Genomic DNA, 18,791 nt, shown 5'->3' with positions numbered 1-18,791 from the left:
GGCACACTTTTTTTTTTAATTAGGCCAAAAATCTTTCTTCTCACTTAGTGGTCAGAAATGACTTAATGCAGCAACAAGGTTTTAGCATGATTTCCTCCTTAGAGTCCCCCTCCACTCAAAAATGTGTTTTGTTACTTTACCGGATGTTTGAGCTTAACTGTTTTCACATTCATCTGCCAAAGGGGTAAAGTTTGTCTTTGCTCATCTTCGAGTCCACTTTAACACACGTGTACTTATTACCTAGATATTGTGACATCACAAGTAGTTTGGAGCCAATCATGGTCCCATATGCAACTAAGTGTGATGTGGAAACTTAAACCTGCCAGTGCACATACTGAGAATAGACTTTTCAGTGAAGTTGCATCTGAAAGGAACAATATTTGCATATTCATAGACTCTGGATATGGTAATTAGGTAATAGGTGAAAGGACTACAGTAGATGCAACTTTAAAAAAAATCTCTTTATTGAATAAGCATATTAGACAAATTATGGTTCAAGGCAGACCACATGTCAATAACACAGAGGTGATCTTTAAATTGATTTTCAAACTGGTGACTTTGCAAATTAAAACTTTAGATAGCCTACGTAATGCATCACAGTGTATAGTTGTTGCCCTTATTTTCATGTCAAAGTCACATTATTGGTAATGGTAATGCAGGTATGAGGGTGAATGTTCAGGGGGAATTGATCATGTTCCCTGCTAGTGTCTTCAAGGATGCTTGTGTGCACACATGCACACAACGCTATGTTGTCTAGTAACGTCGACCGTTTACTAGACAGAGTTACAATAACCCCAGCAAGTGTGTTGTTGTACTCACCTATTTGCAACAACAGCTTTGTGGGAGTCTTGTGCACTGCGAAGTCCTCCTCAACCTGCTACAGGTTGATTCCCAATCAAAAGTCAACTCCACTAGTCCACTCAGCCTCTCTGAGCCACTATAACCAGTCCACTCAGCCTCTCTGACCCACTATAACCTGTCATACTACAATGCTCCTCAAAGCAAACATGTTGAGCTATAATAATACTAACCTTAACCCTTAAATGTAATTCTTCGTTATATTGCATTGTTTTACAGGCAGACAGACAGAAAGGTGAACAGACACACAATAAGCTTCTTATCTGCTGCAGCTGCTGATTTGTCTCATTTACTTTCAATAACAATAAACAACTTTGTTACAGTAAGTACATGTAATTCGTTGCTTCCACCCATAGACTGTATATAACTACTTCCACCCCTGATTATAAGTCAAATTACCTTTTGTCTGTTCCTGTTTGTCTTCTGGGTTTCTTTTTTTTTTTTAATGATGACACAGCTTTCTTAAATGCACCACAAAAATAAATTGTTCTTTGTGGTGCATTACATAACTCAAGCAAGACTGCAAATTGATTTTCATGGCATTGCAATGGCAGCCTGGAATGTAGCATATCAACCTAAATAAGTATTAATTGTTGTTAGGGGTCTAAAACATGCAAAAGTCTGAGTCGTGCTTCTTTGTTCCCTCATACAGACTCCTCTTGCCTATCAGCATCATTTATCATCAGTAGCAGAACGGGCATTATGCTGAAGTAGATTTCACACAGTGCTCCTTTTCTTGCCTTGAGCTGTGAATCCCTCTGAAGGGACTGTCATCTCAATTTTTCTCCTATTTATTGTCACCTCTGTCAGTTCAAGAATAATGAAAAAGCAGGGATAGAACAATACTTACTTCTTACACTTTTTTTATACCCAACAGAAGAAAAAAAAAAAGTTTTTTCTTGTGTCAGTGATTTTTTAATTAAGGTGAATAAGACAAGACACAACTCAAATGTTTGCTTATGCAATTACCGTTAATATATGTGAGCTGATATACAGTATTTGTGATTAAACTCTTCATAGAGGGTTGTCCTTGTTGGATTCCGGGAGAGGAACACAACTTCCTCTGCCACAGCGACAACCCGACTGAGAGCACACAGACTGTGTGCGTCAGTGCACCATGGAGAGAGCGGCTGTGGTGTCGGGCCGCAGGAGTCCCTCAGTACCAGAATGCAACATCTCCACCTCCACCTTGGCCTTCGACCAGCACTTCACCACAACTGCCAAAGGAATACTCCTCCTGGCTGAGATAGTAAGTGTGAATATCTGCCCTACAAAACAAAAAGGCAGTAACTGCATTTTTGGTCAAAAATGAGTTATTATCATTTTCATGACATTCAAGGCATCCTTTGTTATGTGACAAAACATCTTGTCTCAAATGTGTGTCATTTTGGAGAAAAATGGTAGTCGTTTGTACAGTAACTGCAAAAAGCCCTAGTGAAACAAAGCATGAGTACAGTAACTGCAAAATAGGGGTAAAATATCAAATTAAATATGAGGATTGATATGTACAAAGAATAAAAAAAAAAAATGTAAAGAATAAGCTAATATAAAGTAACAAAAACAGCCACATGTCCAATAATCTACCTACAACTACTTAGCTGGATGACAGGATAACTTAATAACAGCTTAGCAATGTGAGACTTTAAGCAGCCTTTTCAGCACCAGAACAGCTTCCGGGTGGAAAATATTAACCTAAAATGGTCAAATTAGTTTTGGTTTTGGTATATCCATGTTCAGGAAAACAAATGGTTCCAATTATTTCAAATACAGTGTATCTAACACACCCAGAGCCCAAGTTGTGGCAAAATAGTTTTTGGAGAATCTGTAGTTACTGCCTTTTTCCTTGATATGGTGCCACGTTTTTGGTAAGTAATACAAAGCAAGAATACAGTAACTGCAAAATAGGGGTAAAATATCAAATTAAATATGAGGATTGATATGTACAAAGAATAAGCTAATATAAAGTAACAAAAACAGCCACATGTCCAGTAATCTACCTACAACTACTTAGCTGGATGACAGGATAACTTTAAAGTCATTTTTCTCAGTTCTGCACTCTGCGTAGTTACTGCCTTTTTGCTTTGTAGGGCAGATATGGATTTTAAGATGTTCAGTGTTTGAAGACTGTATCATTAGAAAATGCTCAGCAGTTCTGAAAATGTCACAATCGCAACAGATCATATGAGAATAAGTTGGAACAACTGATTATATATTGAATAGTCATTGTCAGGAAGTGGCAATAAGTTTGATGTTTATGAGAGACATTACAAGAGAGAACAAAAGTATGTCTCTCTCTCTCTCTCTCTCTCTCACACACACACACACACACACACACACACACACACACACACACACACACACAAATAGATGCATTAATTACTTTCCTTTTCTATAAAATGAGTCTAAAATTCACGAGAATTACGAGTAGTAATAATAGCATAAATGGGTTTTTGTTGTATTCCCTTGACTGTATTTAATAGAGTTACAGAAAAACTATAAAACCGTAGAACAATGTTTCTAAGAAAATAGGAAGTTAACCCAAAACATACCAAGCAAATCAACTCCTCCTCCTTCCCTTCCCTTATTGTGTCTCTTCCTTTCCAAATCAACTGAGGCAAAGAGTCAGGACAGCCTTTCTGTAAATATCGTCTGGCTGGCTGCCATGCAGAGGCTGCAAATGACTACGTTTAACAAAAAAAGTTTAACAAAAAAAAAGTTAAAATATAATTGCAGACACACTTTAAAGCTGTTTATTCAGAGAATTATAGAAACTTATTCTGGCATCATACAATCTATTATAGTATAACTTCAAATCATTAGATACTGATGCAACAAAAACAAACATTCAATGACATTCTGAATGACGCTGCAAATTCTGGCTTTTGGGTGAAATGAATGTGACAGGTGCACTAAAACATGTCAGATTGTGATGTAAAATTGATATTATAAAAGATTTTATTTGAAAAGTAACCAACCCTCGTTAGTTATGTTTCACACCAGAAAATGTTTACTTCCTGTGAAGCCAAACATCCAACAGGAAGATTTTTTTCTCCAGGAGATTTTTTTTTTTTTTTATGAGACAGGAAGGGTGGGTTTAGAAAAGTGTTGGCAGGAACGAGATTTAGCTACTCACCACAACATTTTGAGTGAGTTTGGGGCATGTTGGGTGTTTGGAATTTAGAAATGACTCATGGAACAACAAATGATTGACACAGTAGGCTTTTATATAGAAAAGAGCTATGAAGCACTACTTTTTGTTATGGTACGTTTGATTTTTATATATATATATATATAAAAAAATAGGACTGGATGTGCTCAACGTACATAGAAACTTAGAAAACTTTAAAGGCTGGGTGCTGGATACTGGACATTAAGGAATGAAGGTACTAGGACAGCACTCCAATTGATCATTTTGTTATTTCTTTTGTGAGGCAATATAAAAATTATCAATTGGAGTGCTGTCCTAGTACCTTCATCCAAGTCTGATTTATTTCAATTTTCTATTGGCAAAGTTGCCCATCAACTTCCTCAAAATGCTACATTTTATGTCCCATATCCATCTCGTTTTCATGGCTTCAAAATATTTATCTTGTGAAATAAATGAGGGGTTTGAAGCTTTGACCTAAATGTATTATGTCAGTAGAAAGAAGATGATGAAATGAATATTTCTCTCCTCTCCTCTCCTGTAGATGTTTGGTATGTTGGTGTGGATTCTGGTAGGGGGTACAGAGTATTTTCATCTGTCTGCTCTCTGCTGGGTGATGTTTGTTGCCATCTTGTGCTGGGTTCTGACAGTTTTCCTGTTTTTAATCTACCTCACTGGGACCCACAACAGGATACCACAGGTTCCCTGGACTACACTGGTAACACACACACACAAACACACACACACAGCTTTGTCTCAATTATCGGTTTTCTCTATTTATCTGTTTGTGTCTTCTTCCTTCTAGTCGCTATGTTTGAACTGTAGTGCTGCAGCTGTGTATCTGGTGACATCAGTAGTAGACGCTCTCTCAGTCAACCAGGCCATTAGGGGGCGACATAACTACAACTGCTGGGCAGCATCTGCAGTAAGAACACTCCTTTCAATTTGATCTGTTACAGTATAGTATATGTATGTCAAAAACATCACTGAAGTTTGTATCCACATTACACACAGAAGACAAAAACAGCCCAGTGTCAGAAAAAACAACTAAAGTGTAGGCTGCTTCTGTGAGTTTAAAAAAAAGAAATTGAGGAATATATAACAAACACATGTGCAGTGTAATCTAGGATTTGGTATTGTCCTCGGTATTGTTTTGTGGGAATAATGACCCGAGAAGTCCACATTCAACAAATAATTACAAATACACATAGCTGATTCTCATATTTTTTAAACTGAATACACTTAAACTCGTAGAGGTACACACAGGATACATTTGTCTTTTATAAAAACTTACCAATGAAGCAGCAGAGGCCAATATATCCTAACTTTCAGTTTCTAGTATTGGTGTATCTCCAAAACCACTGGATACTACATTTTCCATAATGCAACTGAATAGCATATTTAATAGATGATTTCACTGACTATCACATCATCAGACTTATCTTTCAAATTGTGGACAGCTCCCCTTAGAAAACATTATGATACTGTTTTACAGGCTGAGCAGTATTCTTTGTGACATTGATCAGTGGAAAATACTTTTAGCATTTAAAATTTGCAAATTTTCATAGTATTTGGCCACCAGAACTACATTCCTGGTAGCGTGGAGAGAAAACGATATTAATCATTTAGCATAAAAAATATCAAATATGATTTCACAGATAAAAGAATGAAGAAGATGTGCAAATCCAAACTTATCAACTTGTTTTTCACTGATCCAACTTTTTTATCTCCTGGTATTGGCTTTGATTCATCAAGTCAGGGTATCTGTTGACACCAAATGATCAGTGCTCTCTTTTCCCCAAATTTGAAATATGTATACCTCATGGTGTGGAACTCACTGAAATCCCTTTTATAGTATCGTACCATAAGGCCAGGGATTGCTGTGGGACTATAAACTGAGTCTATGGCATGTTGTGATGGAATTAATGTTACTGACAGCAGCAATACTAAATTGATGATATTGACACATTAACACTTGAAAATACAATAAACCAATTAAATAAAGTAATGAAGTACAGCAACTACAAATGGGAAAGCTTTACACATAGAACCCAAGATGTCTTATATTAACTAATATTATGTGGACACTAACATTTCAGTAGTTCAGTAACTTGGCGTGAGTAGATAATGAATGATTTTTTCAGTTTAGAGTGAATTATGCTTTTTAGTCAACTCCTCTTTGTCTCCCTGTCCCTCTCTATTTTCCCATAACTTTTCTCCACCTTTCACGCTTCTCAGTTCTTTGCATTTCTGACCACACTGTGCTATGCAGGAAGCAGTTACCTGAGCTACTGGGCCTGGAAAACCACACAAGAACAATAGTCTCATTACTTGCTGTTTGAAGACAACAATGTTCAGACTTTCTCTGAGGAATGGGCGTGATGGAGACCTAACTTCAGAGCAGGACAAGGCTAGAGTCAAATTTAAACTTGTAAGGAAACTGTTAATATGATCATGAATGAATACCTTGCATTTCACTTGTCTAGCAGGAACACATAAAATAGAGGGGATTATGCTCTCAAGCTTTTGTGTAAATAAACCATAGTAACGTTGCAATTAGTGAGGACACAAGTCAGTCCACAAAACAGTGGAATCTGAGTTAAAATGTACAGGCAAAAAATATTTTCAGCATGTTTGAGGTTGCATGTACTGTAGCATCACACACATGAATGAGCAGTCAGCCGTCTACAGTCCTGCACCCAGTAACTTTTTGTTTCATGTAAATCTAAATGAAGTTGGTCCCTGGTGTTGGAAAAAACAGGACACACAAATAAGAACGAAAGTTGTTTTATTAATTTTGCATAATAGCCACAAGGTCCTGAGAAAAAAAACGTCAAACTCGTACCTTGTCGCAGAAACAGTATTTAATATGGTTCAGATTGAACATTTCTACAACCATTAAAATTATGCAGAAATAAAAATCACATTGCCATTTGCAAATTCTGTTGTTATCCTTACACTAGTCTCACATTGCCAGACCTTCCTCCACAGCGCTGCGGAGGAGGGTCTGGCTAGTCCACACAGCATTCCCGGAAGGGAGAAAAACGTGTTCTGGTTTATTGGAATTTCTTTAAACCAATCACAATCGTCCTGGGCGCCGCTAAGCACTGGACGGAGCCACAGCGCCTCTGCAAAATAGACTTGTGAAGGAACTTGTTTTAGTGGAATGTGTACATTCAAAAGTTTTTGCAACGGAAAACTCAGATTGGACAGATAGTCTAGCTAGCTGTCTGGATTTACCCTGCAGAGATCTGAGGAGCAGTTAACCATAGTCCTCATAAATCCACCGGAGTTTAAAATTACAACACAAAGAAAGCGGAAGGTAACGGATATCCGGCCGAAAAGAGGGACCGGAGCACCGGAGCAATCCGGGCGGAGGAACGGCGTGGATATAGACTATACACTGCCTTAGAGTTCAGGGCCTTTGAGTTATTTATTTTAAAGTATACATAACTTAAAAGATAAAAAAATGAGCACTTACCTTTGCCACAAAATTCGATTGATAATTGGAACTAAAACTGAACAACAAAGTGGAAGTCAGACTACTTGAATCATAAATAGCTCTTTATCTTTGATAATGTATCACAGGCTTTGCCCCAACATGAACCTGCGTCCACATAATCATTGGAAAACTCAGCTGGTTCAGCACCTTGAACAGCATTAATAATGCTGCAACTTCATTGGCTGTCACCGAGTCCCACCAAAACGCGACTGGCCTACAACCAAGTTACTTTTATTTTGTTTGTTTATTAATTTTGCATGATAGCCAAAAAGGTCACGAAAGGAAAAAAGTCACACCCATAACTAATATGAAATACAAAAGAGGATGTTGCATGCAACAGAATTTATTATGGCTCAGATTGAACATTTCTACAACCATTATCACAAAATCAAATCAAATTGTCATTTGCATTTGTATAATCTTGTAATACGTACAGTTACTATTCCTCAAAAACATGTAGATTCATTAGTGCAATAAGTCACTGATTTGTTTCCTTCAATGCTGTAGATGGGCAAAATGCTTTTTATTAAAGCCCCTTCATTTGATACATGAAAAAGTATTGTCTATCTAGTACATGTTCAATCACGTGTGTTAATTTAATAATTTCTTAATGAAAATATTTATGTTGATCATTCCCAGTTTACAATTATTTATCACTATTCTATGATTAATCAGTTACTCAGTTGTTCATTATTGTATGTAAGAGCTGTTGCCTTGAAACACTCCCCAGTGAGCTGCCAGTGAAGTAATCCCTGCACCATTGAAGCGGCCACTCAGCAGTCTGAGCTCTTCATCCGAGTAGGTGGGGTACAAGTTGAAGGAGTTCTGTAAAACAGCATCAAAAGTTACTTTTTACTACATTTTTATGACAGCTTTAATTACTTTACAAATTAAAAAAATGTGTTTACACACAAAACATATGAAGAGCTTCAAAAATATGTTTTTTTTTGTTAATCAAACAGTCCATTTTAATAAAGATTAACGCACCCAACAGTTTAAACAAGTACAGCAGAAGCGATTAGTCGATTATTCAATTAGTCGATTGACAGAAAATCACTGTGTGTCTATTTGTGTCATAAAACATGACCCCAGTCAAACGTTTAGAAAATAACATTTTATTCCTCTGATTCACTGCTTTATCAGCGCTGCTTCTCTTCATTCATTCTTTAGCTCGCTCCACCACTGCTTTTCTCTCTCTCTCTCTCTCTCTCTCTCTCTCTCTCTCTCTCTCTCTCTCTCTCTCTCCCTCTCTCCCTCTCTCTCTCTCTCTCTCTCTCTCTCTCTCTTTCTCTCTCTCTCTCTCTCCCTCTCTCTCTCTCCCAATTTCAATTTGCTTTATTGGCATGACATAATCAATCCATCTCTCCATATTATGCCTTCAAATGAATGCATGAGTAAATCTAATGATATATAATGGTATATATAGTCACAGGGGACACTGAATAATTGTCACAAAAAGAAAATGAAAAAGCTTATTACCGTTATTGGCTGGCCGACCATCAGAAAACGCCCTCTGGAGGTCACAAATGTCAGCTGATAGATGTAGTCGCTGTGGAATTTGCCAGAGACCTGAAACATGACAAGGTGAGCACATTAACATTACAACATTAATTAACACAGTTGGTACATGTGGTTGGTTCTCGATGAGTAAACATATAATTTGTATTTCATATAATGATAGATGAATATCTATATCAGACTAATAATTTAGTATCAATGGAATCTCTGACCTGAACAAAGCTCTCTCCATCAAACAGATCCAGCTGTTGCACAATTCCAACTTCAACACCAACCCTTTCAGCCCAAATGAAACCGAAGCGTAGCTGGATACTGCAAGGACAGACACAGGAGAGAGAGAACAAATATGAGGGCACTTAATGAGAAGATTGATCAGGTAGAAAACATAATGTACAGTCATAATGCACAGTAGCTGGATGTTGTAATAATAACAGCAAGAAGAAGTAGACAGTGGAGCAAAATGCATAGAAAGCTAATTATTGGGCTTTGAAGGGTAGTTGAACCTCTTGATGCCCTCCCCAGCTTTATTATACTTCTAATGGACCCTCCCTTGGACCTAAAAAAAACAAAACACCGTTCCAAATAATAACTGAAAATAATATAACAGCATTTAATAGGTATAGCTTATTTAATCAGATACATTTTACAGTATCTCCCAAATTACACATAAAAAAGCTAACATACAACAATTTTTTTGTCAAATGTTCTAGCCACCCTGTTTTTGAACAAGGAGCTACTAAGTGAACAGTTATTACCACTGTCAGTGACTAAATGCACTGGTTACAGGCTCTGTGCAGCTCAAGGGCCGGCCGAGATCAAATATAAATCTGGAATAATTACACGTCTGCTCAGACAAAATACTGACCCAGAGATGTAAGCGCCGCTTCTCTCCCAGATCCTGATGGCTGTGATCCTTTGGTCTCCTCCTCCTGTGGCGAAGGCAGTGCCAGTACCAGGTCCAACATCAGGAGAGAAGGACCTGTGAATCGTCGGAGCTGGAGAGGTCAAACTAAGTTATTATGTGATAATGAACAAGAGGAAGCTACTGTGTATTGAGTCAACTTGACCTAACCATTTAGAAGCTACATGTTTGTGTTAAAAGTTTACAATTGGTATAAAAAGGACTAAACAGATGGATTCAAATCTTACCAGCCAGGCAGCTGGCGCAGAACACAGCAAAGAACAGGAGGGAAAACATTGTTGTGTGTGAAGGGGTTCAGAGCACAACGCTGGAATCAGAAACCCATTCATCAAACATCAGCATCATCATCATCATCAAATAATTATTAACATACCTTTAGACACAAAACCAATCTGGCATTTGTTTTAAAGCCTCTGAACACCCACACGTGTTTTCAGTTATACTGGCTAAATAGACCTCGACTCAGGTTGAAGGAGGGACAGAACTTTGATCAGAATTCATTAGCTCACAAATCTTCATCTACCAAATTTCTTTCTAAGCACTATCTACAATAGATCTTAAGTACATGACCTAAAGCCAGTGCAAATAATTATAAAAAGCAGTAGAATTTAAACAACTAGTGGCTGTAACCACAGTAAGACACTAATAAAATGGTAAAAGAGAATTAAGACCCACGTAGTTAAAACCAGCCGATGCAGCCGTTCAAACTCACCTGTGGATGTGTAGATCTCCTGCAGGATGAGCTGACACTGTGACACTGGCACTTTATAAACAGTATGTATACCCTCCTCCCTCATCCTGCTCCCACGCATACACACACACACACACACACACACACACACACACACACACACACACACACACACACACACACACACACACACACACACGCACACACACACCCAACTTAGATTTTTACTTGACAACCTCTGACAGCTGAACAATAGTCGGCATTTAGAGTAACCAGGAAGAAAATCATTTAAGTCCATCATTTTCCGTTCATCAACATAGTTTGCGAACCAAACATACAGGAAATGCAGTCATATCTATTACATTTGTGCTCTACTGACCTAAGCCAGTTCTATTTTGTATAGGCTTCGCCCTCTAAGCCATCTTATTGGGTTTATCCCTTCGCGCATGCGCAGTCGTGAAGATTTTCTTTCCCGCCTTTGCGTACCGCTCAGGCTTCAACTACGTCCGCAAATACTGTATATAAACAGAGCGGACCCAATGCTCTGCTCCCACTTTTTGTATTCTGTGTTCTTGTACTTTATTGAATGTGAAACTACTTGTATTGAATGTGAAACTATTTGTTGTCTTGCACGCCTATGCTTTTCTTGGCCAGGTCACTGTTGCAAATGAGAACCTGTTCTCAACGGCCTACCTGGTTAAATAAAGGTTAAATAAAAATAAAATAAATAAAGATGCAAATAAAACCATTAAGGTAGCAGAAAGAGGAAATATGCAGTGTTGCGAGAATGGAAGAGAAGACATAGTCAAGTGTAGGCCATCTTATAAAAATTATTTATAAGGAGGCGTTTAAAAGCTGCAGTGGAGTCAGCCAATCTCACACTGAGAGGAAGGCTATTCCAAAGCCGAGGCCAAAGCTGAAAACGCATCCTTAGTTTTCAGTCTGGTTGGTGGAATAGCTAAAATATTTTGATCAGCTGATCGTAGGAGCTTGGCTGGGCTATAAGGGGTTAAAAGCTCCTTAATGTAATCTGGAGCAAGACCATGGGTGGCCTTGTATGTAATTAATACAATTTCAAAATGTATTCTAAACTTAATGGGCAACCAGTGCAGTGATGCTAAGATTGGAGTGATATGACAGAACGTAGACTTATAGAGCTCATTCTTGATTTTGAAAAGTTATGCAAGTCAATCAATCTTTATTAACAGAAAGAGTTTACTTAGTTGTCATGAAAATGTGAATGTACAAATTTCAATTACTTCTCAGCACCTTAAAGGAACACGCCGACTTATTGGGACTTTAGCTTATTCACCGTAACCCCCAGAGTTAGATAAGTCCATACACACCCTTCTCATCTCCGTGCATGTTGTAACTCTGTCCGACGGTTCCACCAGTAGCTTAGCCTAGCACGGATCCTGAAGGTAATCGGTTCCAACTAGCCTACTGCACTGAATAAGTAACAAAATAACGCCAACATGTTCCTATTTACATGTTGTGATTTGTATAGTCACAGCGTGTACAAATAACAAGGCCACATGAGACACAGCCATCTTCTAACCATATATAAACTGGGAACTATATTCTCAGAAAGGCGAAGCATTGCTGAATTAGCAAATAATGGAATTGACTAAGTTTAAACGTCCTCTGATTGAACTTATCGCTCTGAGATGAGGAAATGATGCCTTGAACATGAGTGGAAAGTTCTACAGCACATTGTTTGAACTGGTTCTACTGGAATAGCATTTCTTACACGTAGCTTAAGTCACACACTTCTCAACAACAAAACTTCCTGCTTTTGGACTTTACCAAACAATAAAAAGACAATGCTACCACTACTACTACTACTACTACTACTACTATTAGTAATAATAATAATAAAACAAATTCATTAACAACAATAAAGGCAGTAGTTAGTTGTTGTAGCTGAGTGTAAAAATTATGTTGCACATTACCGTTTACAGCAGTTTTTCCAAGATAAGATAAGACATTTCTTTGCCTGTGATACTTGATACTTGATGTAGCCTGTTGAACTGAGAGCCACGTAGGGCACAATAACTTTCTTTCTTTCTTTTTATTTGTAAACGGTAATATTTGAGTGCAATTTGACAAACCAAACTAATAAAAGCAAAGGTAAATTGACTCCGAGATTGAAAAGTGGCTGATGGTACATTTGGTAAAATATCATGTTTTTGATTTAAAATTCAAAACTCTGTGCGGGTGACTACAAAACTTAATGGTGAAGAGCATGGATGTTTTGTTTTCAATATTAAATAAACTAGTGTCCAAATTCATTCACTGCCTCCAATTTTCCCCACTAATGATCAACGTGCCATTTAAAGGAAATACGAAGGAATAATGCAGGTTACTTTCAACTGACAGGAATTAAGAAAGGAATTGCTTCCCTGATGTCTAAGCATATGTAAGTGGCACCATTCTTCCTTATTAAGATGGCAACAGAGAAAATTAGCTATTTATGAAATTGAAATTTAATATAGCTTAATTTGCCTGTTGAAGTAAGAGGCCTATTGTTTGGGGGGATATTTGGGCAGTTAGGAAGACTATAAAAATACTACTAATATAAAAACTTGTTCCATTACACCAACTACCACGTACAATAGCATGTGAGGCATGTGTGTAGGAAGCATTGAAAATGTTGGTGGGACAAATGTTGAGGGGGGTTCTGGGGGTCCTCCCTGAAACCTTTTAGAGTAGATTTTATTTCCTGTATTCTGGTGCCTTTTAACAGGTGGTTTGATACTTTTATCTGGCTATTCTACTATGAGAAAAATGATGGGGAGGCTACATTTTGTATGTTTAGCCAGTGGAAGTGGTTGGTCACGGATCACATATTTTAAGATAGTAAAAAGCTGATAAAAATTTCAATTGAGTAGAGCTGGTACATAAGTGTGTCTGTTCTTTTTTAAACCTGTGAAAAATTATTTTCGATTTAGTTTGGGTCACTGAAATATACTACTACTGCTACTGCTACTACTAATAATAATAATTGTATTTATATAGCATTTTTCAAGCATTAAGCCCAAAGTGCTTTCCAGATTAAAAGATTTACAGGATATAAATTTGGAATCAGATACCCATGTAAGCCCCTCTACCCCCTTCAACATACAAAAATTTGTACGAGCACTTTATAAAACAGTGAAAGTGCAGGATAGGATATCAATAACAAAAGCACTACAATAATAATAAAAACAAAATCAAGCATATTTGAAATACGTAATGACAGCAAGATTGGTCACTCCAAAAGCCCACACTCCTTTGACCTCAGCTGCAAATGACTGGAATGAACTACAAAAAACCCTGAAACTCAAAACCCTTATCCCACCCCATACAAGACTCTCTGTTAATGTATGTTGCATATCCATCAACTTACTTGCACCTCACTACGTGCCAGCATTTGTAATTTCCCACTTATTCTGCACTTTATGTAGCATATTGTATTCTGTGTTCTTGTACTTTATTGAATGTGAAACTACTTGTATTGAATGTGAAACTATTTGTTGTCTTGCACGCCTATGCTTTTCTTGGCCAGGTCACTGTTGCAAATGAGAACCTGTTCTCAATGGCCTACCTGGTTAAATAAAGATTAAATAAAAATAAAATAAAGATGCAAATAAAACCATTAAGGTAGCAGAAAGAGGAAATATGCAGTGTTGCGAGAATGGAAGAGAAGACATAGTCAATTGTAGGCCATCTTATAAAAAATATTTTTAAGGAGGCGTTTAAAAGCTGCAGTGGAGTCAGCCAATCTCACACTGAGAGGAAGGCTGTTCCAAAGCCGAGGCCAAAGCTGAAAACGCACCCTTAGTTTTCAGTCTGGTTGGTGGAATAGCTAAAATATTTTGATCAGCTGATCGTAGGAGCTTGGCTGGGCTATAAGGGGTTAAAAGCTCTTTAATGTAATCTGGAGCAAGACCATGGGTGGCCTTGTATGTAATTAATACAATTTCAAAATGTATTCTAAACTTAATGGGCAACCAGTGCAGTGATGCTAAGATTGGAGTGATATGACAGAACGTAGACTTATAGAGTTCATTCTTCAAATAATGGAATTGACTAAGTTTAAACGTCCTCTGATTGAACTTATCGCTCTGAGATGAGGAAATGATGCCCTGAACATGAGTGGAAAGTTTTACAGCACATTTTTTGAACTGGTTCTACTGGAATAGCATTTCTTACACGTAGCTTAAGTCACACACTTCTCAACAACAAAACTTCCTGCTTTTGGACTTTACCAAACAATAAAAAGACAATGCTACCACTACTACTACTACTACTATTAGTAATATAAATAAAATGTATAAAATATTAAAAAGTACATAAATTGATTAGAAGACTAATTTACAGCCATCTTAATTTATAACGTCTCATTGTTTTTTTAAAAGAGGATCTCTTCAATTGCAATTTCTGTTAAATTTCCAAATACCTTCCAATCATTTCTACTACTACAAAGAATCACGTGAGGGCTATTTCACAAAACCAAGATAAGGGATTAAGCCGGGATTTCCCAGTTATCCTGGCTCAATTTAGCCTGGGGCGTTTTCTGATCATATCACTCAGCAGTGCTTTTACCTTATTGTTATCAGCCTGCATTAAAATACAACAGGTGCATATTGCTGTTCAGTTATTAGTTAATATTTAAAGTTGTGACCATTATTTTTTTTTATAATTATTCATGTGACATTATTACTGTTATATTGCTGAATGAAAACTGCTGTTTATATTGTTGTTAGACGTTTGATTAATATATTATGGCAGTTGTTGAGATAATTAGAAAAGGCTGATAACATTTCAAATGTGTTTTAAATGAAGTCTGTTATTAAGGGCAATACATACATGTACAATGCTGCACATGTGTTTCTATAGTGGACCATTGCACCTTGAATTATTTTAGTTGATTCATTTGTTTTTATTTTTTAACAATAATAATAATTCTATTGCCTGTGATTGATACTTGATGTAGCCTGTTGAACTGAGAGCCACGTAGGACACAATAACTTTCTTTCTTTCTTTGATTTTATTTGTAAACGGTAATATTTGAGTGCAATTTGACAAACAAAACTAATAAAAACAAAAGTAGATTGAGGCCGAGACTGAAAAGTGGCTGATGGTACATTTGGTAAAATATCATGTTTTTGATTTAAAATTCAAAACTATGTGTGGGTGACTACAAAACCTAATGGTGAAGAGCATTGATGTAAAAGATGTGTTGACAAAACACCTCCATTTAGTCCATTTAGTAGCTGTTCTTAAGCTTTCAAACATATCACATGATCTTTATCTGCATGCTTCAAGGTCAGGAAATAACTTCAACACTCAACTTTATGTCAACATGAATGAGAAGTCCTTAAAGTGTTCAGAAGTAATTGGATCTTGAGCATTTACATTTCCATGACATCTGGGTAAACGTTATCTGCTAATAAAGATTGTTTTCGAAAGATCCAGAACAGCTACTTACAATGGACCTTGAGGTGAAATTGACTTGCCATCTACTTTTCCCAGGTCAGGAATGAACTTTGAACTCTATTTCAGTCACCCAAACTGTATGAAAAATAATGTTACACAGGTTTAAGAGGCACAGACACACTTATGTAACAGCTATACTCATTTGAAATAGCATAATGAGGTAGTAAATTATGAGACACAGATAACATTAAAGAGAGATGGAGTTTACAAACTGGTTTACGTTAGTGAACCACAAATGCAATAGACTACCTTTCCCGTAAGTGTGGTGGAAACAATGTTGCTGAACTGGAATTGACGTTTTTATTTTCCTGGTGCAGTTTCAAACTCACAGGCCATTACAACTGCTATTGTTCAGCTGTCAGAGGCTGTCAAGTACGTTAGAGTGTGTGTGTGTGTGTGTGTGTGTGTGTGTGTGTGTGTGTTTTATGTAAAGACATTTCCCATCCTGAACTACAAACCCAAAGAAGTAAAGCTACAACATCTTAGACCTTATTAACACTGTGGGGCCGTTATGTGATAACCACACATTTTCCACATGACTGGAAGAGTGAGAGAAAAAGAGACAAAGAAAGGTTTTATGCAGGTTTTGGGTAGCCTTTTACATTATAATGAGAAAAAAAACCACTATTATAAACTTATTTTAATATTATAATCCCTTGTTTATATGGCATGTGACAATAATGGTATTACTAATTGTTATTTTTGTATTCTTTTGTTTTTAGTCTTATAAACTTATTTTAATATTATAATCCTTTGTTTATATGGCATGTGACAATAATGGTATTACTAATTGTTATTTATTTGTATTATTATTTTGATTTTAGTCTTACACTTTTGGCTGATTGGGGGCAAGGTTATGTAAGGATAAGGGGGTATGTCATGGACATCTTCCTGCTGCTTTCTCTTTGTTTTTTTTTGTTTTGGGGTTTGGAGGAAAAACTTCAAAAAAATATTTGACAAGAAAAAATCCAAACAGAGAAGCACCTCCCTCTCTCCCTCCCTCCTTCCTTTCTGAGATTAGATTTGTTTCATAATACATTTAACAAACTCGCAGACAGTTCAAACAAAAATTATGAATTAAAAAAAAAAAAATAATAATAATTTAAAACCAAAAATGATCTTAAAGGAAACACAATACAACGACATACAAGTTTTACATTTGATTAGTAGGTAATAAATATTCTCCATAATACTATAATTACTGATCAGGGTTTTTCTTTTGCTCTTTTGCTTCTCTCCAGTAGATGCCCTCATTGAGCTTCTGAAGATCAGTTGACTGCATGCACAGCTGTTGGTCCATCATGTTTTGCTGCAGTGGAGTGGTTTACATCAGTGGTTCCCAACCTGGGGTCCGGGGTCTGACCCCTCAGGGGGGCGGCAAAGATCACAGGGGGTGCGCAAGTCTTTATCTGGTTTGATGTTGAGGTAAAAAAAAAATATTTGCATGTTAAACAGATTATGATAATACACTAGAATATATAATGTATACAAAAGTCTGTATAAAAACTATATATTTTTGTTCTCGCTTAAAATTGTAGGTAGGCTACTTAGTAGGCCAAACCTCCGGGACCTCTTAACCTGTGACCCTTGCTGTCATCAGGTCAGCTGCTAACTGCTATCATCCTCATTTTTCCTGCCACCACGGCATCACTATTTTATGAATGAAACATTGGTTGGTCTCTTCCCATCTGCCAAGGTGGAGCTTGACAGTGCCGGTTAAGCTGCGTTCAATTGTACTTGGAAATTGAGAACTTCCGACAAGGAAAGATACAAAGAAATGGTACGTTAATCGGGCTGGGCACCTACATTTCATTACTGCTGACTCACAATGGTGGAACAACAGACAGAGAAAGAAGACCAGTCAACTTGAGTCCAAAGAAAAATAAACGAAAAACTAAACTGTGGTCTGTCCTCAGGGCGCTGCCGCTACCCCGCGGAGAGCTTTGGGCATCACCGTCACTTGCCATCCCGGCTGCTCACTCCCTACCTCGGGCTTACCTAGCTAACCTTAATGCCGTTGTCATAGAAACAAACCCATGTGCAGCGCCTTAGAGCTCTGGAATATAGAGTTTACTACTGAAAAGATGGGATGGCCCATCTTCTTGAACTTGCAATGCAAGAATATTTCTGACTAGATCAACAATGATGTGACCATACTGACAAGCTTCATCAGGCCTACTATACAACCTGAATACATGCCCAGTGTTCGAACTATACCATGGCCTTTGGGGGAGCCCACTTTTTTTTTGGTACAAAGATACATAATAGCTACAAGTGTATGCACTATAAAGGATTTACCCTATTATACGTTATCGACAGGAATAGATAGGTCAAAGAGTAAACAGCCATCCACAAATAGTCTATAAACAAAGCATCAGGCTGTCTGAGATTTCACATGAACAACGGTTAAAGTTACTCAGGCTACCGAAGAATACCATAATTCCTCCGTTCAATTAGGCCTAAGCGATGCACCCCAAGCTTCCATCATTAACAAACAGCCATGTATATCGGCTCTTCCAGTCTCTCCACTGCTGGCTGTTCCAATTTAATGGGAGAGAGGAGCAAGAGGGGTTAGGATCGTGACCGGCCTCTGACGAGCTGTTACCACCACCATCTTCAGCCAGAGAGGACATTATTTCTTCAGCTTATTCTTGCGTTGTCACCCCGGCGGGAG

At 37.4% G+C, this 18,791-nt stretch overlaps 2 protein-coding genes across 3 annotated transcripts; one reads left to right on the top strand and one right to left on the bottom strand.

The window, feature by feature from the left end:
* The first annotated feature begins 1,905 nt into the window (after positions 1-1,905).
* Positions 1,906-6,457, top strand: cmtm8b (CKLF-like MARVEL transmembrane domain containing 8b). 2 transcript variants are annotated; one of them, XM_036006754.1, is made up of 4 exons: positions 1,906-2,107; positions 4,548-4,703; positions 4,809-4,928; positions 6,242-6,457. In XM_036006754.1, exons 1-4 carry the CDS (start codon positions 1,976-1,978, stop codon positions 6,323-6,325), a joined length of 492 nt encoding a protein of 163 aa, XP_035862647.1. In that variant the 5' UTR covers positions 1,906-1,975; the 3' UTR covers positions 6,326-6,457. The 2 variants fall into 2 exon arrangements, with proteins under 2 accessions (XP_035862647.1, XP_031134066.1); XM_031278206.2 differs by having other exon boundaries at positions 1,913-2,107; positions 4,548-4,721.
* A 1,131-nt stretch (positions 6,458-7,588) lies between these two features.
* LOC116035228 (zymogen granule membrane protein 16) lies at positions 7,589-10,271 on the bottom strand. Its single transcript, XM_031278205.2, has 5 exons — positions 10,173-10,271; positions 9,889-10,018; positions 9,236-9,335; positions 8,985-9,074; positions 7,589-8,330 (listed from the first exon to the last, which is right to left on the bottom strand). Exons 1-5 carry the CDS (start codon positions 10,219-10,221, stop codon positions 8,196-8,198), a joined length of 504 nt encoding a protein of 167 aa, XP_031134065.1. The 5' UTR covers positions 10,222-10,271; the 3' UTR covers positions 7,589-8,195.
* Between the last annotated feature and the right edge of the window lie 8,520 nt (positions 10,272-18,791).

This window comes from Sander lucioperca, chromosome 10 (genome assembly GCF_008315115.2).
Source record: "Sander lucioperca isolate FBNREF2018 chromosome 10, SLUC_FBN_1.2, whole genome shotgun sequence".
NCBI classification, from domain to species: Eukaryota; Metazoa; Chordata; class Actinopteri; order Perciformes; family Percidae; genus Sander; species Sander lucioperca.
Note: the sequence above shows the minus strand (reverse complement) of the source record. Positions and strands in the feature narration are given on the sequence as shown.